The 26,923-nt window shown below is 40.1% G+C and overlaps 1 protein-coding gene across 4 annotated transcripts in view; it reads left to right on the top strand.

Moving 5' to 3' along the window:
- LOC122815438 overlaps positions 1 to 26,923 on the top strand; it is a 243,515-nt gene that overhangs the window by 190,727 nt on the left and 25,865 nt on the right. For 3 of the 4 annotated variants that reach the window (XM_044087929.1, XM_044087926.1, XM_044087927.1), the window contains 2 exons: positions 5,946 to 6,291; positions 17,751 to 17,824. In XM_044087929.1, coding sequence (XP_043943864.1) covers positions 5,946 to 6,291; positions 17,751 to 17,824 — 420 coding nt within the window. The remainder of the gene's footprint in view (positions 1 to 5,945; positions 6,292 to 17,750; positions 17,825 to 26,923) is intronic. The other variant, XM_044087928.1, reaches the window with a different exon arrangement.

Here is a 26,923-nt window from a genome sequence, read left to right as displayed (position 1 = left end):
CTATCCTGGCAAACAAATGTTAATTAAATAAAATAAATAAATAAAATAAATAGAGCGAACATTCACTTCAGTGAACATTCATTTCAATGAATGACTTACCCAGGGAAAGAAACAAGTTGGCCATCACTGGAAATTTGCCCTTTTCCCCATTGTAGTGTGATCGCGGAGTTGGTATATATATATATATATATATATATATATATATATATATATATAGTTGGGGGGGGGTTGAAATACTGTCCTTTGTGTGACATATGGAATGCTGGACAACTTTTCCTTTCAGTGGGTAAGTCATTTGTTGTACAGAATGTTCCCTGAAGTGTACATTCACTGTATTTGATTTGATGAATGAAGGCTCATGGTAATGAATCTTTGACAAAGTGATACAGACCTCGACAATACACAAATCACATACAACTCAGACCAAACACGTAGACCTGCATATGCTGAGGCTCTTAAAAATAATATACCTAAACCACAAAAGCCTTCTAAATGTAACCTAATATAAAAGACAATTGTTATCAGCAACCTCCCAGCAACCTCCCAAGAACATCACACAGGCAGCACCCACCATAAAACATACATCTAAGAGTCAGACTGACTCACTTCAAAAGCCCATAAGGCAAAACTCCACACAATGTAAATATCCTAGTCAAAGGTGACTCCATAGTGAGACACACTGATGCATAACTCATCAGTCTGTGCAAGGACAGAGACATGGTCAATTGCCTATCAGGTGCAAGGATTTGACAGGTCACACATGATCTCAAGTCCTTGCACCATAAATACACATATGACAGGGTCATTGAGTGTATGGGTGTCCCTGCACTATATGAATAGAGGTATGATAGAGCTGTCAGAATATTTGTCTGAAGGAGATATGAACCTAGCCTTGAACAGCACTATGCCATCTCCAAGAGTGATGCCACAGTATAAAGAAAGAATTATTGACTTCAACAAACGTCTTTAGTTCTGGTGTCATTCTAAGAGGGTACAATATATATCAGCCTGGGAGGAGATTGTAGCCAGTCCTAACTGCTGCTATTCCCTCAAGGCTTTTGTGTATTTTGAATAAATCCTTGTCCACTCCACTAGTACCTGTTTTTAATTAATGTTAATCATCTAAAACTTCCAACATAACAAAACAGAATCCAGATAATATAAAAGTATTGCTGTTCAACACTCAGAGCCTTAACAAAAATACACTCTCTATAAGCACTCCTTACCTTGGAAAATATCAATATCTGCATCATCATACCGACCTGGTTCAAGACCAATAAAAGCCCTCCATCAGTGCATGGTTTCAATGCCTATTGCATGTTTAGGCCCACCACATTAGATGAAGGCACTAAAGATGGAGGTATTTCCAAATTCTCAAAAAAAAAATCACCTCTAGATACATTACCTAAGATATAGACTTGGAACACTTCCAAGTCAAACTCACTATAAACAAAATCATTTATCATATCACAGCGGACTTTAGGACTCCCTCTATGTCCCCCTCTGCCTATACCTCCTAACTGACCCATATAGAGTTCCTATTCATTAAGCCAAACCCCATTCTCCTTTGAGTCTTCAACTACCCCTACATTAAGTGGGAGACTTATTCACCCTCAAACATGTATGTCCTGGAATTTCTCGACTTCATCAATTCAAATTACAAGTTCTCTGGACCACTTAATCCCTGCCATTATCAGTGAGTGATAAAATCCTGGACTTTGTTCTACCAATATGGGACAGCCTTTCTTCCCAGCAATAGTAACTACCTCCCTTGTCAAATCTGACCACAGATCAATTACATTCACCTTGAGAATGAAGCTGGAAGCATCTTCCAATACCTCACTATTCAGAGATTATGCCAAGGCTAATCTACTAAAACTGAGTGATGACTTCACTAAATTCAAAAGTCCCTTCCATCTGGATGACCCCACTTATGTGGAATCCTTTATTGCCAAATTATATTTATATGTAAACAGCTGCATAGATGCACCTGTCCTCCTCAGAATTAAATACAATACCAAATTTAAAAATAAACCCTTATGACGGAACCCTATAATAAATAGGCTCTAAAATAAATTTAACTCTCAAGATACCAATAATGTTCCAGCTAAACTTAACAAAGAGCTCCAGTTACCCTGACCAAATCAACTAAAGCCAGCTATGCGGTAGAAGTAGCCACTCAGGTGGAGTAAACAAAGTCTTCTTTAACTGTTTTAGAAATGTTAGCAACAATGCCCAGCAAATCTCAGCAACCATGCCCAACACTGCACAGAGCTAATAGTAAAATATATCACATACTTGGACCCTGAAAACATAGCCAATCTGCTAGTGGACAAATTTAGTTCATACTTCACCCTGATCTCCCACCTATGGTCCCAGATCACATACCTACATCTACCCCTCCTTCCAAATCTCCCAGGGACAAGTCCCCAGGGCTTTATACAGGGTCAAGAATACTACTTCTATGGGGCTGGATAACACCAGGCTGCATATTGGTCACTCTGAAACATAACTTGTCAAACTACCTTCAAAGGTTATTCCAGTATCAGCTTCCAAACAGACTTTGTACCAGACAGATAGAATACAGCAACAGTCATCCCCTTGAAAAAAGTGGGGTGTAAACAAACAGGTTAATTACAGCTCCATAAGCCTAATCAGCCTCATGTGTAAGGCTGGGGAAAGGATCACAATGGAATTAATAAATAAGGCTGTAGGTAGCCTACAAACTTTCAATCCAAGTCAGTTTTTGTTTATCAAGGGTAGATAGTGCCTACTTAACTTGATCAACTTCTTTGAGAAGGTTATTGATGCAATGAATGAGGGCAAATCAGTACACACAGAATATCCAGACCTTGCAAATGCATTAAACACCATCCCACACACATGCATCATAGATAAACTTTTGCAGCTAAAAGAAAATCACTGTTTAGCTCATTGAATAGGAAATTGGCTCACAAATAGAAACTAGGAAATGAAGAGGGACAGCTCTACCTCCTCCAAAAGACCTGCCATTGTGGTGTATCCTAAGGTCCAGTCCTTGGGCCACTCCTCTTTAGTATTTACTTCTTGGAGGTCAATGCAAATGTTATGGGTTTATGGCTGACCAAGTCTGCAAATGACTATAAACTTGGTGTTATCATAAGCACTCCAGAGAACAATACAATCTTCCAAGATTACCTTTCCCAAGCAGGTAACTGCTGTTAAAACTATTGACTAAAAGCAAATGCCAAGAACTGTATAATCATATCATTCAGAAAGAATGGCTTTCCTTGTAACCGTTGCATTGACAAACACACCCCTGTGAGTTGATTCTGTAGTCAGGGGTCTGGGACTCTATGTTGACAAAAAACTGTCATTTGATCACCTCATATACTCTGTTGTAAGGAAGTTCTTTTTCATTGCACAGCTTGTAGCTAAAGGTATGACACTGATGTCCAAGGATGTGATCATTCCACTATACTCAGCTCTCATCAGGCCAATCGCCGAATATAATACCCCATTCGGTATATACCTATCCAAACACTTATCACAACTGGAGTGACCACGACACTTTCTCACTAAAAAAATCTAGGACCTAAATCACAAAAGCTATGCAGGCCATCTCAAAGCCTTATTCTTCTTCTCTGTATCATACAAACAGCCAAGAGGTGACCTCTCTCTTGCATACAGAGCCTCAACAGGCCCTATCCTGTCAGTCCTATTATTCATTCACGAGTACAATGGCAGCGTGAACATCTACTCAAAATATCTCATTCTCTTTTGCAATATAAATAGACCATGTTTAAGGGACAGTTGTGTATCAGGCAGAGAATACCTCTTCTATGAGACAGTGTTCCACTCCATATAAAGCAAAGTACTTCTCTTACGCTATTCGAATATAGTTTGTATGAGTGGATGGGAAACCAACAATTAACACCCAATTTAGCACCCATATCCCTTGTAGAAAGGGACGACAAACAAATGTCCCAACATATGCCTTGTTCAGCCCACTTATTGGTTATTCACATGCAAAATATAAAGGCTAAAAACTACCATGAGAATGTAAGGCTAGGCTTCTTAAGATCCTCACTGATCAATAGCCTATTGAGCACCTATGAACTTATGAACCTATGACCTAGGCATAAAGGCAGGAATACAGAGTATAAACTGTAATATAATATATCATATACAGATAACAAAGAGAAACATATAAGCTATAGTAGAGTAAAATCAATATAAACATTTAAGACAATAAAATCATTGAAATAAGTATAGCAATTAGATTTTCGCAGTGGTTAAAGAATGACACACAGTGTTGAATTTATTAGTAACAATCACACATACAAGAGTTTAAAACTCATTATACAGTGTATAACGTGTTTCATTGTGATCACAGCAGCATAAATTGAAAGCTGAATTATTAGTAGAAAACTGTTGGCTAATGGTGACACACTGTTATTATCCCTAAAGCAATTACAGATTACCTCATTGCAGAGGTGTTTGGAAAGAGCAATCTTGAGGTCCTGAAGAAGGCTTTGGACTTTGTTTCAGGTTAGATTTTATACCATGATGCTAGGCCAAGCCTGAAAAAGGCACACCTTGCAATGGTTGTTATAAAGAGGGCTACCTAGACATGTAATATCTTCTCAACTGTTTGTTAAGGAATATTGTCGATCTTTGAAAGGATATTTTCTTTCGAGAGGAGGAAGGCACTAACCTTTTTTTAAGATTTAATCAATGGAGCACATTAAAAGTAGGCTGATCTTTCTGTTACTGAGAGTAGTTTAAGGCTTTTTAGAAGGTTGCAATTGAAAAAGTGTAAGTCAGCAAGTAATGCGAATCTGTACATTTTATTGTCAGCAATTTGTAGTCTGAGTGTTTTGAGTAAAAACAAGTGATGAGAGCTAGCAAATCATTTCACAATATGATCTGTAATACTGTAGCAGACACTGTAACATTTAGAGTCTCTTTTATTTATTTATTTAATTATTTATTTAATTATTTTCTATTTATTTATTTTATTTTATTTTATTTTGTTCCTGTTCAGCATTACTCGCATACAACCAGCTAATCTTCAGTAAGTTACTTTGTCCTATATGTCCATGGAGGTTACCATAAAAATGTAAATGCTATTTTATTTTTTCAGTTGGTATACCACTGGTATCTGCACTTGCTGATTTGTAAGACTCTACAGGATACAGCATAAATGAAAGGGGTTATTAAAGCTGATTTTGATGTAAGATACAGTCTTGTACTGCTGAATTCTAACATTGTCTAGCTAAAAATCATTGTAATTGCAGTCTGTGTTCTTTTAAAAATCCACAAACATGCTGTATAAAACACTTCATGTATGATGCCAGTTCTGTCTTCTTTCTCTTAATATTGGCCCACTGTTGCAAATAATGGGCATCTGTTTATGCTGCCACTGACCAGGCCTAGAAATAAACTTGGGCTTTAAACAGGTTTATACAGGAGAGAAAAGAAGAACTAGCCAATGGTCTGGTCTCTTTTCCTGGAGTGGGTGGGAGCAAGCAGTATCATTCTGACACTTCCTGGAGGTAGATAACCATGGAAGGTTTAGTAGTATAACAGTAGTAGAGTCTTGGCAAAATCTGCTGCTGTCTACTGTATGCCACACAATCACAGTAAGAAATATGTTGCCTCCCCCAAGGGTGTGACAATCAATATCTGTACAGTGTGCCATCTTATCAGCTTCCATACACATTCCATTCATTCATGAGATTTGGTTCTTTGGGAGGTTGGAAAACGTTCCAATATAGGGTAAAAACAGGGTTAGTATGAAAGGAGTCATGGGGGAAAGTCCCAGCTCCTGGTGGAAGTAGAACCACAGCATGCAAATATCTGCTGGTACCAAGGAAAAGGGGGGGGGGTGTAAAAATGCTATTTAATTTTAAAGAATAAGATACTTGATCATGAAATTCAGTAAGCATGTTATGTTTCAACAGCAGGTACTGAAATCCAGCCTCTGCAGCCTCAGGTGAAAGGGAATGGAGCCTCTATCAGCACGCGCATTGTCCTTATGGGCCTCTCAGGGCACAGGAAGGAATTCTTACTCATGTTCTGTCATTATCGTCATGGACAGCAGTGTGTGGTGTGTTCGACAGCAGCCACTAATGACAAAAGCAATGGAACACTGCCACTTGGTGAAGGTTTATGTATATCACATGAAAAAGATTTTGAATACAGCCAGATGTATCACCACAAGCTCTGGAAAAAGTACCTAAAGGACCTGAAAGCCACAGACAATGGACAAAAACAGAAAGAACGCATCATCTTTGTATTCATTTACAGGTACAGTAAGTGATTTACCTGTACTGAGATTCTAGTGTTTGTATTTCTCAGTGTTGTGTATGCCAGCATCAGTGCTTGTGATGTTTTGTGTTGTATGTACTGTCATTTCTGATTATGCTGTTCGCTATTGTGTTGGTTGACATTAGTGCTGAGAATATGTGGTGGTGTTGTGAGTGTCACTATTAATGCAAGTGTTGTTCAATGTTGTGCATTCTGCCATCAGATCTGGTGCTACTCAATGATGGGTCTGTCACCATCACTGCTGGTGATACTCAGTGATGTGCCTGTCACCATCAGTGCTGGTGATACTAAGTGATGTGTCTGTTACCATCAGTGCTGGTGATACTCGGTGATGTGTCTGTCACCATCAGTGCTGGTGATACTCAGTGATGTGTCTGTCACCATCAGTGCTGGTGATACTCAGTGATGTGTCTCGTCACCATCAGTGCTGGTGATACTCAATGATGTGCCTGTCACCAACAGTTCTGGAGACACTCAATGATGTACCTATCACCAACAGTTGTGGTAATACTCAGTGATATGTCTGTCACCATCAGTGCTGGTAATAATCAGTGATGTGCCTGTCACCAACAGTTCTGGTGGTGCTTGTGTCATGAATGCTGCAACTAAAGATGATTGTATTCAGTGTTGTTATCTCCAATAATATTAGTGGTCGTTACTGATATTTGTGCCACCATTAGTTCTGATGGTGCTCATTGTTGGGTTTATGTATCACTGCTAGTTTTGTTGAGTACATCCTGTTAATATGTTTAAGTGCATGCTGAAGGTATTATGTAATTTTATATAGTATTTAGTATTATGTGCGTGTGTCTGTGTGTGTGTTTGTGTGTGTGTTTGTGTGTGTGAGTTTGCTTTTGCTATTAGTGAAATTACATCTGTGCTCTGAGTGTCACTATTAGTAGCATTGGTTGGTGTTATGTATGCAATCATTAGTTCTTTTACTGGTGGGTACTGTGTGTCACCTTTCCTGCTGGAGGTTCAGTTTGTACCATGATTACTGTCTGTGATATTACATTTTGTGAATGTCAGTATTAGTGCCATGGAGTTAGGTGCTTTGCGTGTGTCTGTGTGTGTGTGTGTGTGTGTGTGTGTGTGTGTGTGTGTTCACGTGTGTGTGCACGTGTGTGTGTGCATGGGTGTCTGTCTGTGCATATGTGCGTGTGTGTGTGTTTTTGTTTGTGTGTGAGTGCGCCAGACCATTTGTGTAAATGGTGCTTAGTGTTTTGTGCCACCATTAGTGGGGGTAGCGTTCAGTGTTTTATATGTCACATGTAATGCTATGCCTTTTGGTGTTCTGTGTGTCACTGTTAGTAATGATGGTACTTAGTGTGTGTGTGTATGTGTGTGTGTGTGTGTGTGTGTGTGTGTGTGTGTGTGTGTGTGTGTGTGTGTGTGTGTGTGAGGGAGAGAGAGAGAAACCATTAGTGTTAATGAAGTTCAGTGCTGTGTGTCCACATTAATAGAGGTAATGTTTAGTGCTCTATGTGGCACATGTGATGCTGTGCATTTTGTTGTTCTGTTTGTCACTGTTAGTAATGATTGTGTTTAGTGTGTGTGTGTGTGTGTGTGTGTGTGTGTGTGTGTGTGTGTGTGTGTGTGTGTGTGAGTGTGTCTCTGACCATTAGTGTTAGTGGTGTTCAGTGCTGTGTGCTGCCATTAGTGGGGGTAGTGTTCAGTGTTCTGTATGTCACATGTAATGCTGTGCCTTTTGTCACTGTTAGCAATGATAGTGTTTACTAGTTGTTTGCCATTGTTAGCCATGATGCCATATTTTATGTACGACAAAATCACTGCTGCTGGTGTTCAATATTATGTATGTCATCACTAGTTCTGGTTGTGCTAGACATTTGTCAGCCATTTTGCTGATAGCATTCTGTGTTGTGTGTTGTATGCTACCATCAGAGACAGTGGTGTTTGGTGTTAGTTTCTTCACTATCGCAGCTAATGGTGGTCAGTGTTGCATGCATCACTGTTAAGGCTAATAGTGCTTTGCTGTGTGATCTGTTATTAGTAGTGATAGTGTTCACTGCTATGTACACCATCAGTAGTGCTTATCTATTGTGTACATCAACATCAGTGCTGTAGTGTTTGAAGATGTGAGTGCCACTGTTCTTTCTGGTGAGGCTTAGTGCTATGTGTTCTGTCACTAGTTCTGGTGGAGATTTTAGTGTTGAGTGCATCACTGCTAGTGTTTATGCTATTCAGTATCATGTGCCCCCATTAATGCTGACAATTGTCACATTGTACATGGTTTCATTATATTTAAGTGCATGCAAAATGTATAACATAGAGATTTTAAACCTCCTAATTGTGTGACATGTGGGTATTGGAGTGTTGGTTCACCTACTTACTGTCAACATGTTTTAGACAGTGTGATATTTACTGCACCCTAACAGTCTATTGCACAGCAACTGAGAAAAAATGATAAGTAATCCAAAAATTCTAGAAGTTTCTTTAGTTTCCACTTAGGAAAGCAGTACATGATTTGCTGCTTAGTACTTTATGCAGTGTCTTAGTGTAGCTGTTCTTGAATATTTAGCATAACAACATTGAAGTTGCTTTCTCATTCTGGTAAAGTTGTTGGAGGACTCTCCAAAAAACATGTCCTCTGGCCAGTTTCTCTGTTAGACAAGGTTTCATCATGGCTGTCATTGGTATAGTGTTGGAGTAGCATAAGGTATACAACAGAAGGAAATAAGAAAAACATTTCCTATTATCTATCTATCTATCTATCTAGCTATCTATTTTTTGTTTATTGTCATGGAATATTTTGCATATGTGGCTTTTAGTAAACTGTAAAATATGATTTTGAGTCATTATCATTTCATTCTTCATTTCCAGCTGTCAGGATAATCCCTTACATATATATATATATATATATATATATATATATATATCAAATCATGCTAATAGATAGTAGACCAGTAAAAATTGGTCAAAGTATAATGCAGTGTGTTTCCACCAGCCAACATGCTCATCTAGTCTCTCCAAGAGCACTTTGCTTAATACACAGAATATACTCAGAATTTCCTTCTTTTATAGTTTGCTTGGATGAAATTAATCTAGGTAGCATATTTAGGGTTGAGACTTACATTTTTTTTGTATCTCCATTTGGATCATATTTATTGGGGTGGCCGCTGTGATGCAGCGGTTAGCGTTGCCATCTCACAGCAAGAGGCTCTCTGGTTCAATGCCCGGCTGGGGTGCCTTCTGTGCAGAGTCTGCATGTCCTCCCTGTGGTCGTGTGGGTTTTCTCTGGGTGCTCTGGTTTCCTCCCACATCCCAAAGACATGCTGTAGTTGGATTGGACACTCTAAATTGGCCCCAGGCGTGTGTTTGTGTGTGCCTTCTGTGGAAGGTTGGGTACCAGGCTGGCAACTTGACACCATAAAACTCCACTGCCAATCATGAACGGACAGGTGATCTGCTGCGGCAAATCCTAACCAGAAAAAGCCGAAATAAGAAGAAGATGGATTATATTTATTCTAAATTATTATTCCTTTCTTATTAGACTTGATTTTTGGAACTTTCTATCAACTCTGAAAAATATCAGACTCATATGGAAGAGATTGATTACATACTGTTTGGCTTGTAGCCTTATAGTAGAATGTAAGAATGTCATAGATAAAAAAAGGACTAAAATGCTTTGGTCATATGTGAACATATGAGCTATTACAATCAGAGCTTTGTCATCTGCCTTTTCCTACGTAATCATTTCTGCAGCAAGTTTCAAGGTCAAATAAACTGGAAATATGCTGAAATGGTTTCACTTGCCCTGCTTTCTTTGGGCTATCCACCAAATCTGCTTAACTAATGTTTAATAAATGTGTCTTTCGGCTTTTCCCGGTTAGGGGTCGCCACAGTGGAACTCCGGTCTGCTAATGATTGGCAGTTGATTTTTACGTACCGGCTTGCCAGGCCTGACGCACAACCTTCAACGAAGGTACGCCCATTCACGCATGTCTCCATGCAGAAGACGCTCTAGCTGAGAATCGAACCAGACAGCATCTTACTGTGAGGTGACAACGCTTTATAAATACAGAGTCTTAATAGCGTCATGGATGGTGGGGATCAATTTCCACTGAGGCTACAAACAGTCTCATTTGCTTATGAGACATTTCTAGTTGTTATAAAACTACAAAACATTTCCTAACTAAACCATCCCATATTCTGTCACTTGTCTGACATGGTTTGGGGTATTTTGATTTCTTTTCTGCCTTTTAAACCATTTTACTAGTGAACTGTTATAAAAATATGTGCTTTCTAATGATATTCTGGTTTGAATAGGACACGTGCTAAAAGCCACGGTCCTCACAAATCATGTGATTCTGTTCCATCACATACTGATCAGAATATCCGAAAGCAACAAATTGCTCAATTACTGTCTTCACTGGTAGATAAACTATTATTTGTATGTTGCAACAATTTTATTAAAACCGCAGTACAATTTTGACACATATACTGCAGAACAAGCTTTGTACAACCAAATGTGGATTAACGATGTAGTCCAGTCTTGAAGTTGTTAAAAGTGTCACACATAAATATGTAGTCAAACGTTTACATCACACCCCACTCCCACAAATCAACAATGTAATTAAAACTTGGAACACACAGCAGTTACACATCACAGTGTCACACATTAATAATGTAGTCAAACCTTGGAGTACATAGTTATACAACCCAGTCCCACACGTTAATTATGTAGTCAAACCTTAGAGAACATAGTAGTTAAACATCCAGTCCCACACATTAACTATTTAGTCAGACCTTAGGGTACATAGTATATACATCCCTAACCTTGGAACACATAGTAGTTACACATCCCAACCCCACACATTAACTATTTAGTCACTTAGGGTACATAGTAGTTACACATCTCAAACTTTGGAACACATAGTAGTTACACATCCAGTCCTATGCATTAAGTATGTAGTCAGACCTTAGGGTACATAGTAGTTACACATCCCAACCACATACTTTGGAACACATAGTAGTTACACATCCAGTCCTATGCATTAAGTATGTAGTCAGACCTTAGGGTACATAGTAGTTACACATCCCAACCACATACTTTGGAACACATAGTAGTTACACATCCAGTCCTATGCATTAAGTATGTAGTCAGACCTTAGGGTACATAGTAGTTACACATCCCAACCACATACTTTGGAACACATAGTAGTTACACATCCAGTCCTATGCATTAAGTATGTAGTCAGACCTTAGGGTACATAGTAGTTACACATCCCAACCACATACTTTGGAACACATAGTAGTTACACATCCAGTCCTATGCATTAAGTATGTAGTCAGACCTTAGGGTACATAGTAGTTACACATCCCAACCACATACTTTGGAACACATAGTAGTTACATATCCCAACCCCACACATAAACTATGTAGGCAAACCTTAGAGTACATAGTCATTACATATCCCAACCCCAAACCTTGGAACACATAATAGTTACACATCCCGGCTTACCCCTTTTCCACATTTCTTTTAAAATGTGCTCATCCTAGCATTGTAATACATAGCTCCTTCCTACGCATTCACTTTTTCTGCACTTGTGACTGACCAGTGGGCTATTTTTGTCTGCTTAGTCAGTTTCTCTCTTGGCACAAATACACAGAGTTAATAAATGCTTGGCTTAAATGCCACTGACTGCTGAGTGCTTTGCTTCAGTTCAGTGCCATCCTTGCACAGATAAGTACTACCGAGTGATATTTTACTGTTTTCTTTAAATTTCTTTATTGTTTACCTTTACAATGTTCTGCACTTGCTGTTTTTCACTGTTCAGCATTTTTTCTTCATTATCAACTATATTATTATTAAACATTGCACTTTTTTACTATTTTGTAATCTTAAGTCATAGCAGTTTTAGTTAAAGTCTGGTGAGAGTCATTGCTTAAATTAAGGAAAGGTATGTTGGTTCTGATATGCCAGAGGGCCCTTAGCTTTGCTTTTGAATTTTCTCAGGTACTACATTGGCAGAAGCAATTAGCAGTGCCCTGTGTTGTTGCAGACACTTAGAACTGAATTTTTCCATATAAAACTACTCTTGAAAGTTCCTCAGTACTTAGTTGTACAAAGGGCAACTAGTTTGCACATTGTGGAGCACTGCCCCTCAAATTTATTCTTGTATAGTCTTCATTATAGTCTGTATTACTGCAGTAACTGAACTAGCCAGCTGCAAACCCATGTTGTACCCCCCCCCCAGTGATATAATAAGGATCTGATGCTATGGATGGACACTTTCCTACTACCTCTACAGTCAGTCTGGTAGATGTGCACATCCTGTGGCGATGTAGTAATTGTCTCATGTTTACTGACTACCACCTAATTTTTAAACAAATTTATAACAGTATGTGAGAGATATAGTCACGCAATGTCAGTGGAGACAAGGATCTTACATATAAACACTTTAAATACCAAACAGGTTGTCAGCAACACACATACTACACCTACCATACATAATACGGACCAGAAGCAAAGACCCACATATGCTGAGGTTCTTAAATATAGTCTTCCTAAACCCTAACCTTGAGGTATAATTGTTTCTGATGTAAATTGAGACACCTCCATCCTTGGTCTCTGCCTGTACAGTAGTTGGTCTAAATGAGTGGAAGTCATTGTAGCCCTGCATTCAAACATCTCAACCTCTTAGCTTAAGAAATCTGTGCAAAGCATAAAACAATGGGGGAAAGGCCAAAAAAATAGGGACACATTTTAAATACCGCTCTTCTAAAGTTAGAAAGTTGCTAGAATAACAGGATTTGTGTTGGCATACATTTTATGAATAATTTGAAATCCTAAACTTAAATTTCTGTCATTATTTAGCATCTTCGATCGTTACTGATTTACTAGAAAAACACAAATTTTATGAGGAACTGACCAAAAATATAATGCAAAAATCTGGACATTCTGCTAAAATCTGTACAGCTGAGAGGTATGCCTGCATTAGCAAGGTGCTCTCCATGGTGTTAAACCATGTCTCAATAACTGCACAAATGTCTGCATTCTCCAAAGTGAATAGAGCTTGGAGGGACTGCAGTTCTTTGCATAGGCACCTGGCATCAAGCAGTAACACCTTTAGATTTGCTATGTCAGAGGTTTTCTCAATTTGGAGTTCCGTAAGAAAGGCATAATGGGGGGAGGACAATATTTTAGACAATATTTAAAAGTCTAGAGGGGACATGTGTGCCCCATCCCTGCCAAAGCAGTGTGATCTGCTGACCATATCCTCCCATGCTGACAGATATCATACCCCCTTGGACTGACATCAAAAACTAAGCAAATTATCAAACTCAGCCATCGTCTGGTCATATTGTGGCATCCCCCTTGGAGAAGCTGTTAAGTGTTAGGCTCATACTGCCCTGAGGGACATGATGTGAGAGCTCCACCCTGTTTTTATTCATATATTCCAGGAAGGTATGCCTCAGGTCATTTAATCTGACATAGACTATGACAGAATTATACTGGTGCTTATGATTCAATGACCTAAGTGCATGCACGATCTGGTGGATCCAAGCCCTGATAAACAGCTGATTATGACTTGCTCCTTACTTTGCCTGGTGAGTGGGACATCTGTGTGTTTCACAATAGAGTCTTCTATGACAAAAATGTTAGGTTGTGTGGTGGAATGTCTTATGGGCTGAGAAGCTGAGACACTATGGGATGTGGCAGTGTGTGTCTTTTTTAGTGTTGTTTTTGTTGAGGGCTCTGGAGGTTGCTAAGTACACTTTTTTAGTACAGTGTCTAGGATGGCAGTATGGTTTGGGAAGATTACATTTAAGAGCCTCTGAATAGGTGGGTTTATGTGTCAGGTCCTTGCTATGTGAGGTGGGTGTAGTGTCTGTGTTAATGACAACCTGTTTCATATTATAGGTGATTGTATGTGAGAGCCTTACCTCCAGTAACATTCTATAACTACATTTGTCATATACTGTTTCTTTAAAAAAAAATCAGTGGTTGTCAGTATACATGAGGTTATTGCTGCATTGCCTCATGATATTCATATCCACCTGGCTGCAGAGACATCAGGAAAGTGCATGTTCATGGCTACAGATGATTATTAGATGTTCTATGAGGGGATAGTGTTGGACAGTGACAACTAGCTAGCTTAGTTGCTCTTGGAGTATAGATTACTATCAAACCTACAACTATGTATCAGAGTCTGACACCTGTACAGTCAATTCTTTTTATTGGAGCTAATTTGTAAGACACATATGCCACATACATCACATACGTCAAACTGATAGCCTAAAGTTAGACATTCGGTTCCCATATGAATTGTCCAGACACAACCACCCTAAAGTCCAACTCATTAATAACACATGCGTACAGCACTCCCCACTGTACTACAGCAGAATTTTTGCAAGTTACAGGCCCTGGTGCACCCTCCTATGCGGAGTGCTTTTCCTGCCACACCCCACACACCTGAATGCACCAACTGTGCAGTCATGCAAAAATGGGGAAAGGAGAAACACCTTCAAAAATGAACACAGAAACTGGACAAACTGCAACCCTGTAGTTACTTTATAAATGTAGGAATTATGGTGCGGGAATAGAAAGGATGGGGAATCAGGAATGGGGAAATAACATGCACAAGTTGGACTCCAAGAACTGACATAGAATAACAGACATTATTCTCACATTTAGTGGTCGAGTAAGCTTTAAAGACATGCAGGTAGGTGCGTGTGCATGTGCCTTCTTTAAAGGTTGGGTGCTGGGCTGGCAACTTGGCACAGTAAAAACACCAGTGCCATTCAATCTGCAGACCAGTGATCCACTGTGGTGACCCTTAACTGGGATAAGCCGAAAGATATTGCTATTCTCACATTTAGCTATGCTATGTAATAAACTCGTGACATATTTTATTTTTAATGTGGTCAGAAACTGTAGGAAAGCATATCATATTCAGTGCTTGTAGAAGAATGTGGAGCTTTTCTTCCTGAGCCTTTTATGGAAATGGGCTATGCCCAACTTAGACCATCCTGTTTAACAAACTTAAGTAAATCTTAAAGTAAATAAATAAAACACCTGCAGCCAGTTACAAAGCATTTACCAACCTTATAAGTTTTGAATCTGCTTAGTGATTTACTTATAGCTGTAGCAACATTCATAGACAGTTTTCTTTCATTATGAACTCCTTTTTTAATTAATTTTTTTACTTTATTCAGCATTTCCCTTAGAAATAGCAGTTGGTTGCACATTTAAGCCTTTTCTCAGCATACTAACTAGTTTTTTTTAGCAATTTGTTGTACTGGCTTTAGTTGTTGTTCCTTCAGCTTTTCCCGATTAGGGGTCACCACAGTGGAACTCTGGTCCGCTAATGATTGGCAGTAGATTTTCACTGTGCCAAGGGGCCATCTCGACGCCCAACCTTCAACAAAGGCATGCCCATTCATGCATGTCTTTCCAACGCCACTCGAACACGGGGAGGACATGCAGACTCCACACAGAAGGTGCTCCAGCCGAGAATCGAACGTTGCTGTGAGGTGACAACGCTACCTCTGCATCTCCTATCCACTTACTTTTCATTTTTTGTCAGCGTTTCACATTTTGTTGTTACTTTTGCTATCTTTGGTTATATGTTATACTGTATTTCTGTAATGATAGCTGTTCTTTGCATTTTACATTCCTCAACAGATAGTGTACCTTTTGTTATACTGTTAAAATTCCTTGCCGCACTCTTACAACATAGATTGAAATTCCTTCCCAGTCTACTTATTATACTTTTATTTTACACGTTTTGCAATATATTTTCTCTGATCAATACCCCACTTGGTTCTTAGTAAGTTCCCCATAGTACCATTTTATATTAGTTTATAGTACTATTTTTTCTTCCTTTATGCTGTTCAGATTGTCTTTGCTCTGATTTTTGTTTGTTCTCTAATGATTTTTGTTTAATATATTAATTTGTTCCTTAGCATTCCAGCCTTTCCAGTCTTGCTTGCACCTCTATGTTATTATTACCTAGGAATGCAATCAATTTGGGGAAATCCACTACAGCAGATGGCTTATAGAAACAGCCTTACCAGTGGAAGTTGATAAAATGAGGGCATTCTACACCTAAAAGAAGTATTACCCTAGGCCTGGGTGGTTGGAAACTTTGGGGGTTTTCTTTGTGTATGTATAGGTCATTTCCCCTCCATTGTAGCAGTACACATGGATGTGCAGCTTTGGAAAAGAAAAATGTTGGAAACCGCATCCATACATTTCCGTGCTCTTTAATGAAGAATGCTGCATGCATGAGGTTTGAGCAGCATGATCTTGGTGGCCTTCATAAAGTGTTTGGTAGTAAATGTTCCATTTTTTTACAAGAGTTGCATATACTCATCTTACTCATTAAAAGTCTGCAGTAAACCTACATACTACACTGCCAGGCAGAATGCAGTGCAATATGTGTTCTATGTCTGCAAAAATAAAAAGTAAAAGTATGTGTTATTTGCCATGCAGTATTTCACAATGGTTCTATGCAAGCTGCTTTTCTGTATTTGGCCAGTCTGTTTAACTTATGTAAGTTTGCGTGTGTGTGTGTGTGTGTGTGTGTGTCTGTTTGTGCAGCATATGACTGCGAGCGTGCATTTGTGTGTGTGTGTTACAGAAAGTTTGCTTCAATAGTTGCTACAATAATCATTATTACCACAGGATGGCGCTTGTGAGCACATATTCACAAGAAACCTTCCCTTTAAAATTGTGTAAGGACAACCTTTTGCTCCAGTCCATACTTTTCTTCTTCTTTTTAATTGTTAATTGGTAAATGACAAAACACTGCCTTCAGAACACCTGCAGCAGAAATAAGTAGTCTGTAGTTGAGGAAGTTCAAAGTGTTTGAACAAAAGTACTAAACTGTTGTGTTTTATTTGCTGTGATTTATTAAAGTATTTAGGATTATACCTACGGACTACTTATTCTGCTAACTGGTGTTCCGAAGGCAATGTTTTGTGTTTTAGTGGGACTTGGTTCTGCTTTTGTGCAGCTTTTTGTTTTTATTAATTGGTAAATTAAATGATCATTTGCATTCCTTATTCAACCATGACTTGATCCACAAAAGGGTAAGTACAACACACACAAGCATTACTGTCTGTTATATAAGTTATAATAAAACCTAATCCCCCCCCCACATTGATCTTTCTCTCATTCATTTTTGAAGCCCTTACATTTTTTGCTGGCAGAACCTTCTAAGGGGTGCTTTCAAAATATACATTAACCTTCCTTGAAAATGAATTACCTCTTTCCATTGCCCCTAAGGCATGTATTCCCCATCTTTACAATGCATTTTCTTGTAATTTATATTTATTTACTCTTCCTATACATCCTTTCTTTTGAAGGATGCTAATTCTATGGATTGTTTATGTTTCACTTAAGTTTTTCTGCTGTGCCCTCATCATGACCAGCTAATATGAGATACATCTCTTTTTCCCTAAATTTCAGATGCACAGAAGCTTTGAATACAAAGAGGAAACAAGAAATTAAAGACCTTTACAACTTCCTGAAAACTCATACAGGTGAGACTTGTACAAATCCCTATTACAGTATCATTAACCTCTTTTTACAATATCTTGTGACTAAGTATCCTACAAAGTGAGCACACAGAATTTTTCTGGGTACTTGAATGTTTTGATATCACATCAATTAATGCACCATAACTGGGACACAAAAATATTAAGATGTGCATTTTAAGGAAGGGATAAGAAAATATAGTGAAGAATGTGTTGCCCTTTTGTATAATAAAAGCAGTGACTGGCACGGGACCTACAGTTAGATGACCAGTAGGGGGCACTCTGAGTTCAGAATCAGAATCAGAATCACATTATTGTGTGCACACATACAAGGAATTTGAGTCCGGTTTCAGTGTCTCTCCAAGTATGAATTACATAAATGACATACATTCAGCTATTAAGAATAGGACAAAGTAAATATACATATACATATACATGTTGTTGTTGTTAACAACATATACATATACATACAAGGTACAAATTGCAACTCAGTGCAAGAAATACTGAAATAAACTTTAAAAGAAACACGTATTGAGAATAAGTAAACAATACTTCAGAATATTGGAGGCTTGGGAAAAAGAATACCCAAACCTAATAAGTTGAGTTAACTGTTTATGAACTTGATGGCCTGTGGGAAAAAAATCTGTTCTTATATCTGATTGTTTTGATGTGTATTAATCTAAAATGCCTAGCTGATGGTCTTAGTCTTTCGGCTTTTCCCGGTTAGGGGTCGCCACAGCAGAACTCCGGTCCGCTACTGATTGGCAGTAGATTTTTACTTGCTGGCTTGCCGGGCCTAACGCACAACCTTCAACAAAGGAACGCCCATTCACGCATGTCGCCACACAGAAGACGCTCTGAGAATCGAACGGGCAACGTCTAACTGTGAGGCGACAATGCTACCGCAGCACCAGTTCAAAAAGATGATGGCCTGGATGTGAAGGGTCGGTGATGATTTTTCCTGCCCTTTTCATGATTCTGAAATAGTACACATCCTGTAAGGAGGGGAAACTATTACCAATTATATTTTCAGCAGACCTGTCTATTCAATGTCACCTATTTTTGTCATGATTAGACAGAGATCCAAACCACACTGTTATGGATGAGCTGAGAACAGACTCAATGACTGCTGTATAGAAATAGGTTCATAGGTTCATAGGTTCATACTAGGCTATCTGCCCTAGGGCATTTATAAGCCTAGCCAGAGTGTGTTTGGCTTTCGCCACCCATTTTAAATTAATTTTGCTATGCCCTTTTTCGAGGTTAGTATACTGTGCCTCTGTCTAACAATGACATAGAAGTGATACCCGGGGTAAACCTACGATCTCCCATCCACTCATCAAGATTCCTCTTGAAGAGAGTCAATGAGGGACTCTGCCTAACCTGGACTGGGATTTTATTCCAGAGTGAAGAGAGCCTCTGGGTTATGAATCTGTCCCTCCAGCATGTCTCTCGAGTGCGTAGCTCGATGGGATTTGGATTTTCTGAGGTGCAGCATGTCCATTAATTCCGGGTTGGACATGGCTTTATATGTCAGGCACAGATCACCTCTGAGCAGGCGGTATGCCACTGAGTAGAGCTGGAGTTTCTTTAACCGGGCAGCATATGGCATCTGTTTGAGCCCTTTGATCCTCTTGGTGAGGTACTTTTGGGGTCTTTCCAGTTGCTGCAGGTGTCTGGTAAGGTACATCCCAAAAGGGGCATTGTACTCTATTATGGGCCTGATGAGGGATGAGTAAAGAGGCACGATGACCTCCTCTGAGCTAGATGTGAATCCCTTCATGATTAGGTGGGCTATATAAAATGTTTTTCTAACCACTTTGGCCACGTGGTTGTCAAATGAGAGATTGCTATCAACTTGGGTCCACAGGTCCCTAATTACTTCTTCTGTACTTAATGGATTACCACCTATGTGGTAATTTGTGGGCACTTTGTTTTTGCCAAAGGGGGTGACTATACACTTTTTGGCGTTTAGCTTGAGGCCATGGCTCTGGCACCAGTTGTATGTTTCTATGAGGTCCTTTTGGAGGATGCTTGTGTCGGCTGGAGAGTCGATTATGGCGCCCAGTTTGCAGTCATCTGCGAACTTGGTCAGCCACAGTCCTTCCATGTTGGCCTGTACCTCCGAGAAATATATACCGAACAAGAGAGGTCCCAGGACTGAGCCTTGTGGGACGCCACTTGTAACAGGTTTGGAGTCTGACATGGCTCCAGCAATTCTAACCATGTGGGTTCTGTCCTTGAGCCAGTTTGCAACCCATCTAGTGACATAGGGGTTTATATTTAAGCTGGTGAACTTATCTATAATACCCGAGTGGGGTATTGTATCGAAGGCTTTTGCGAGGTCCAGGTAGGCTGTGTGGACCACCTTCCCCTTGTCAATGGCCTTGGTGACTGTTTCAAAGAAATCGACCAGGTTTAAGAGGCAGGATCTGCCTTAACAAAGCCGAACTGTGTAGGATCCAGTGTCTGTAGGTCCCCAATATCTTTATTTATGAGGTCCATGATGATCCTTTCCATAGCTTTGCAGACCAAGCTAGTCAGGCTTATGGGGCGATAGTTTCCAGGATCCGTTGAGACACCACCTTTGTGGAGAGGGACCACTGTTGCTGTACACCACTCTTTGGGTACATATCCTGTAGTAAGGCTGAGATTGAACCGTAGTTTTATGTTTGGGTTTAGCTCTTCTTGGAGTTCATGTAGGACGCAGCCCGGGACACCGTCTGGTCCCATTGATGCTGTGTTTTTTGCTTTGGAGAGGGCAGCTCTTACCTGAGCATCTGAGATGTCAGGGGGGGCAGCACTCTGCTGGGATAGATATTTGCCCTTTTGGTGGGGAGGGGGGGAGAAGTTTGCGCTGAACCTGTCAGCTAGGATGTTGGCAATGTCTGTGGGTTCGGTGTATTTTTTGTCATTTTGGACTAATTCTGAGCATATCTGGGAATTCCCACCCAGGTTCCTAACATAACTAAAGAAAGCCTTGTGATTATCCTTAGTGTCCTGTGCAATTTTTCTCTTGAAGCTGGCCTTAGACGATTTTATGAGTGCCCGTAGTTTTTTGCTAATACTGATCAGAGATGCCTTCCCTTTTTGGGATTTTGCTCTATCATGTAGTAGCTTCCTCCTTCTATTGTATAGTTTGTTTATGGCTGGGGTCCACCAAACAGGACGTCTGCCTTTGGAGAATTGGGTCTTGGTTTTATTTGGGATTTCATGATCCATGCATTCCCGAAGGTGTTCATAGAATGCGTTTATAAAGGATTCTGCGGTCTGGGCCATATTTTCCACAGGCCCGGGGGCTTTGAAGGATTCCACCTCGGTTTTGAGGATTGTGAAATTTGCTTTAGAGAAGTTTTTCACTGTGGTTTTCAGGGCAGGGGGTGGAGTCGGGATGCGAATATCCAGTGAGATTAGTTTATGGTCTGATCTTACCAATGAGGGATACACTTCTGGTCTGGAGCATAGAGTCCCCATGTTGGTGATGATCAGATCCAGTATGTTTTCCCCTCTTGTGGGAGTGGTAACAAGTTGTTCCATAGCATTTGAGTTTATAAATTCTAGGAACTTTTGGGCTAGGGTGTTGGAGCTAGAGTAATGCTCCCAGTCTATGTTTGGGTAGTTGAAGTTGCCCAATATAATGGTGTTTGGAGAGACCTTCGTATTTTCCAGTGTTCTCAGGAAGGCCGAATGGGGTTCCTGGGTTTGGGAGGGTGGTCTGTAGCAGGCTGTAAACTGGAAGGCAGTTTTACCCACTGTTAGTTGCACATGGATAGTCTCTGATGCTTCATGCTGTGCCACCAACCTGGAGGTGTGGGTATCTTTGATGAATATCGATACTCCTCCTCCTTTTGTGGTTCGGTCCAAGTTTTGAGGCTGAAAAGCATGGTATGAGGTATAACCTGGTAGTGCTGGGGTGCTCTCGGGAGCCTTGAACCAGGTTTCTGTTACTGCACAGATATCGATGTTCTCCATGCTAAGGAGAGTTTCGAGTGCGTGCATCTTGAGGTTTAGACTTCTGGTGTTGAGTAGCATTACTCTTAGTTTCTTATCCCTTGTGATACCTATGGAGGTGGGTTTGTCTTTTGAGCCTTGCCTAAAAAAGGCACTATGGGGGTAGCAAGAGCCTTTGCCAATATCCAAAAGCCCAGGGGTAACAGCTGCAAGCCGTCCCTAGCGAAGCATCGTGGCTTGTTGAGCATGTCATCCCAGGCTGACAGGCATTGGATCCCCTTTGAATGACACCAATACTTAAGCCAATTGTTGAAATTGATCATCTTGTCTTCATATTGTGGCATCATTCTTGGTGAGGGCAAAATGCTACTCAAGGTCAGGGTCATACCGGCCTGGGCTACATGCTCAGAGAGCTCCTCTATGTCTCTTTTCATGTAGTCCAGGGAGGTACATCTCAGGTCATTCACACCAGCATGGACAATGACTGAGTCATATTTGTACTTGCCTTGGAGTAACCTGAGTGCTTGTGTTATGTGGCGGACCCTAGCGCCCGACAGGCAGCTCACCGTGACCTTCTCCTTGTTCAGCCTGGTGAGCGGGACGTCAGTGTGCCTGACGATAGAGTCACCTATTACAAGTGTATCAGGTGTGTTGTGTAGCCTTAAGGGCTGTGACTGTTCGGCACACTGGCTTTGTAAGCTATGTGTTGCACATGTTTTGTTTTGGGGTAGCGGTTGCTTGGGTGTCTGCTTTGGAGGTCTCTGCTGCTTAGGCAGATTTTTATTTAGAGCCTCCGAGTATGTTTTTGTGTGTTTATGTGTTTGGTTTGCTGTCGTGGTAGGTCTATGTGAGACTGGAATTGTAGTGAGTGTGGTTTCCTTCTCCTCCTGACTGGTTTTGCCAGTACTGAGTTGAGAGAGCTTAGCCTCCAGTATGGCTATATGGTTGCATCTCTCACATGTGTTGGAATTTGTTGGGAGGAGGAGAGGGTTGTCTGTGTACATGAGGCAGTTGTAACATTGCCTCAAGATTCCCAGATTCACCAGCTGGACCGGAGAGGAGATTGACAACTGACCTTTGGACATGCTAGAATAGTATTGGGAATTCCTTTATAATTGAAAAAAAGGGCTAATGGGGAACAAGGTACTGAAGGTGAGTTTGTGAGGGCGTAGTGCTTTTAATTTTTTAGTGCTGACTTATATAATTGCTTTAATGAGCAAGTGCCAGGTAACTTAAATGCAATGTGTTACAGGTAACTTAAATGCAAAAATGACAAACAGTAACTTTATTTCAAGTGAAACAAGGAAATAAGTACAGTAAGCAATGCAGATATCACTAGGGATCCACAGAAGCGCTGAAAAGCCGCGTTTTAAGTGGAATTAGCATTTCAGGGAAATAACAAGCAAACAAACAAGCATACAAACAAAGCTAGATTCAGCAGGCCTGGATCTAGTCTATGCTACAGCAAACAAGGTGTACCAATTTCAGTAAGAAACAGTTCAAATATGCAGGCACTATAAGCTTTTAACCAGAAATTCCCAGCTCAGAAGGGCAGAGTCCAGCCTCTCCTCCCACAAGAGTGGAGACCACGAACCTTCTTAATGTAAAATAACTGTCCTGAAGCCCAAGTGCTTAAACCAGAACTAATACACTTTTAGAATAACAGACACCGAGCCCTCAATCAGCAGTTCCCAACTTAGAAGGATGTAAGCTACCTGTCCTGCCACCACAGTGCAGGCCACAAACCTTCCTAATGTAAAACAACTGGTCTGAAGCCCAAGTGCTTAATCCAAAAGACTTAGAATGATAGCTACACTTTAATCAAGTTACTACCAAACAGTAATAAATACAATTGAATACTTTAAAGAATGCCTGGATTAGTGCTCAAGTTACACAAACAAAGCTAGATTCAGCAGGCCTGGATCTAGTCTATACTACAGCAAACAAGGTGTACCAATTTCAGTAAGAAACAGTTCAAATATGCAGGCACTATAAGCCTTTAACCAGAAATTCCCAGCTTAGAAGGGCAGAGTCCAGCCTCTCCTCCCACAAGAGTGCAGACCACGAACCCTTTTAATGTAAAATAACTGGCCTGAAGCCCAAGTGCTTAAACCAGAATTAATACACTTTTAGAATAACAGACACTGAGCCCTCAATCAGCAGCTCCCAACTTAGAAGGATGTAAGCTACCTGTTCTGCCACCACAGTGCAGACCACAAACCTTCTTAATGTAAAACAACTGGTCTGAAGCCCAAGTGCTTAAACTAAAAGGCTTAGAATGAGATACACCAAGCAGTAATAAATACAATTGAGTACTGTTAAGATGACGCAAAAGCAAAATAAAGTAGGAAGAAACACAAATACAATAAAAGCAGATAATTTTTTTTTTTTTGTCAGAAAAGTAGCAAAAACAGTAGTAAAAACAATTCACATGCAGTGCAAGCTGGCACACTTGAGTATGTAGCAATATTAGTCCACACACAGTTTGAAAAAATGTAATTAAATTAAAAAGGACTAAAAGCAAGTGTAGAAAGGGTTTATTAGGTAGAATGCAGTAATAAAGAGTGTTCAGTTCCAGATTATTCTGACTACACCAAAGCTGAAGTGCAGACAGGAAATGGCAACATGACCTACAAATGTATTGTATGGAGAACCCTTCTCAAGGGGAGGAAAAAATACATGAAAATGCTAGATGGATCCTTAGAGTGAAAAAGAAACATGGGTATGATGTTTAATATGCTCCCAATATGGACTGACAAATATCAAACGTCTGACAACCAGAAGCACTGAAATGTAATCCCTGAAGAACAAGTCGCTGAAAAAAAATTAAGTTTGGTTTGTAGGGTAGGGAGCAATCCCCCTCTGCAATCTTTGGGGGAGGCAAGCAAGATACCCACAGACAGAACTTCATGGTTGCACCAATATGAAGAAGGGAGAAATCACTCCAAAAAGGGCATCAACATTCAGAGATCTGATCCTCCACATTATGGGCATCAAGCAGTGGACATGCGAATATTCAAACTTTGCACACCAGTAAGGTTACTATTTACTGTACTACAGGTTAAATGGAGCATCTTGAATGCAACAGCATTTAAGAATTGGATCATTCTTTATATCCTAAAGGTGGCAGGCCTCAGGCAGACAGTACTCAAGGGGTCTATATTATATAAATGAAGCATTAAAATGTCGGCTCACCTTTGATCAACCCCTAATTCTCGAAGCTGCACAACACTGAGTGGCCAAATCATCCATTTCTTTCCAAGGGAAAGAAATCAGTTGGCCGTTCTTTTAAATCTGCCCTTTTCCTGACTGTAGTGCGATCTCGGAGTTTGTATATTTAGTTTGGGGTGGGGTGAGGGCACCCCCCACATTGGGGGTGTGGAGCATGAAGCCCCCCACTTTAATAGTGTTTGTTGTAATGCGGTGTGTGTGTTTGGGTTATCGATTTATTTCCCTTGGAAAGAAATTGGTGATTTGAGGATTCAATGTTGTGCAGTTTCAAAAAATAGGGGTTGATCAAAGGTTAGTCGACATTTTAATGCTTTGTTTATAAAATATAGACCCTATTCAAGCCTATTCAAGAAACATTAAGCCATGGAACACTTAAGAAAAATAAGAAATACTCCACTGATTCAGAAAACTATGGACCTATGTGTCTCACCAGCCTTACTTGCAAAACAATGAAATACTTAGTCATTTTGAAACGTATTAGGCAATCTATAAGTAGTAGACCCAAGCCAGTCTACATTTGTTAAAGGCAGATCCTGGCTCCTGTACTTGGTGGACTTCTTTGAACATGTCACTGACTTATTAGACTTGGGCAGATTGGTTCACACTGCCTACCTGGGATTGGCCAAGGGTTTTGATACCACATTCTGACATTATCAGCAAGCTAATCAAATTAAATGTAAACCATTGGTTACCTGCTGGTCATAAACCAATCTATTAGTGTAAGAGACACACTGTCTTCAAAAAGAGTAGTTACCAGTGCTGTCTCCCAAGGGTCAGTTCTAAGACCACTTTTCTTTGGTACTTACCTTTTCTGATGTCAAGGCTGACATGAAGGGGCCTGTGGCTGACCAAGTTTGAAGATGAGTCCAAAGTTTGAGCTATCATTAACTTCCATCTGACTGCTAGATTCTTTAGGAGGGACAAACAAGCACAAATAAATGGTGCCTGGAACAAGGCCTAAAACTAATGCCAAGCAAATGTATTATCATAACCTTAGGTAAAACTGAGTACCCGTGCACCTACCATAAATGTCACACCCTTTTAAAAGTTGACTGCTATTTGGGACCTCAGCACTTTTGATGACAATGAACCATCCTTTGATATTCATGCATTCACTGTTGTTAGGAAATCTTTTTATCTAGCCAGACTAACCACTAGGGATATTTCTTCCTGATCTAAGAAAGTTATCATCCCTCTGTACTCTTCCCTCATCAGGCCCATAATAGAATATAATGGTCCCTTTGGTATGTGCCTGTCTAAGCAAATCAGCCAGCTTAAGAGACTGCAGTGTTTCCTTATGAAGACAATTAAGAGCACGACTTCCTTGAGCTACCCATACTCCTTAAAGCAGTCTTTCTCTCTGTTTTCTGTTACTTACAGATTCTTGAGAGGTGACCTCTGTCTAGCTTACAAGCCACGAGGGATCCAGATTGGTCTATGTGACCTCCTGCACATGTGCAAAACAAGTAACACTCTCAACACCTGCTCTAGAGATATTAACTTCCACCAAAACATAAATAGGAGCTGTTGGCAAGATAGATAGGTTTATCCCAGAGAATCACTCTTTTATGGAATACACTTCAATTGGATGTGACACAAAGTAGCTCCCTGATCCTGTTTAAGCTTAACACCCCAAGTTTGGCCCCTCAAGCCGCTTTGAAAGGGGTCAAACGAGGTATAAATTAGTTATGTCAATAGGGTACTTATGATTTGTGATATTCTGGCTTGGCTACTGATGGTCCTGTGAGTCAACAGCCTAGTATTAACCTAAGAACCAATGAATGTATTTCTGAAAATATCAGTGTGGGCATGTTACCAAAACCATTCTATAACTCCACGTACTTTCTCTGTAATTGTATTAGACATCTGACACATCTGTGTATTTGCTGGTAACATTTTTCTATCTTTCTTTTATTTTACATT

Source organism: Protopterus annectens, chromosome 11.part0, assembly GCF_019279795.1.
Source record: "Protopterus annectens isolate FY-2018-M chromosome 11.part0, PAN1.0, whole genome shotgun sequence".
In the NCBI taxonomy this organism is placed as follows: domain Eukaryota; kingdom Metazoa; phylum Chordata; order Ceratodontiformes; family Protopteridae; genus Protopterus; species Protopterus annectens.
Note: the sequence above shows the minus strand (reverse complement) of the source record. Positions and strands in the feature narration are given on the sequence as shown.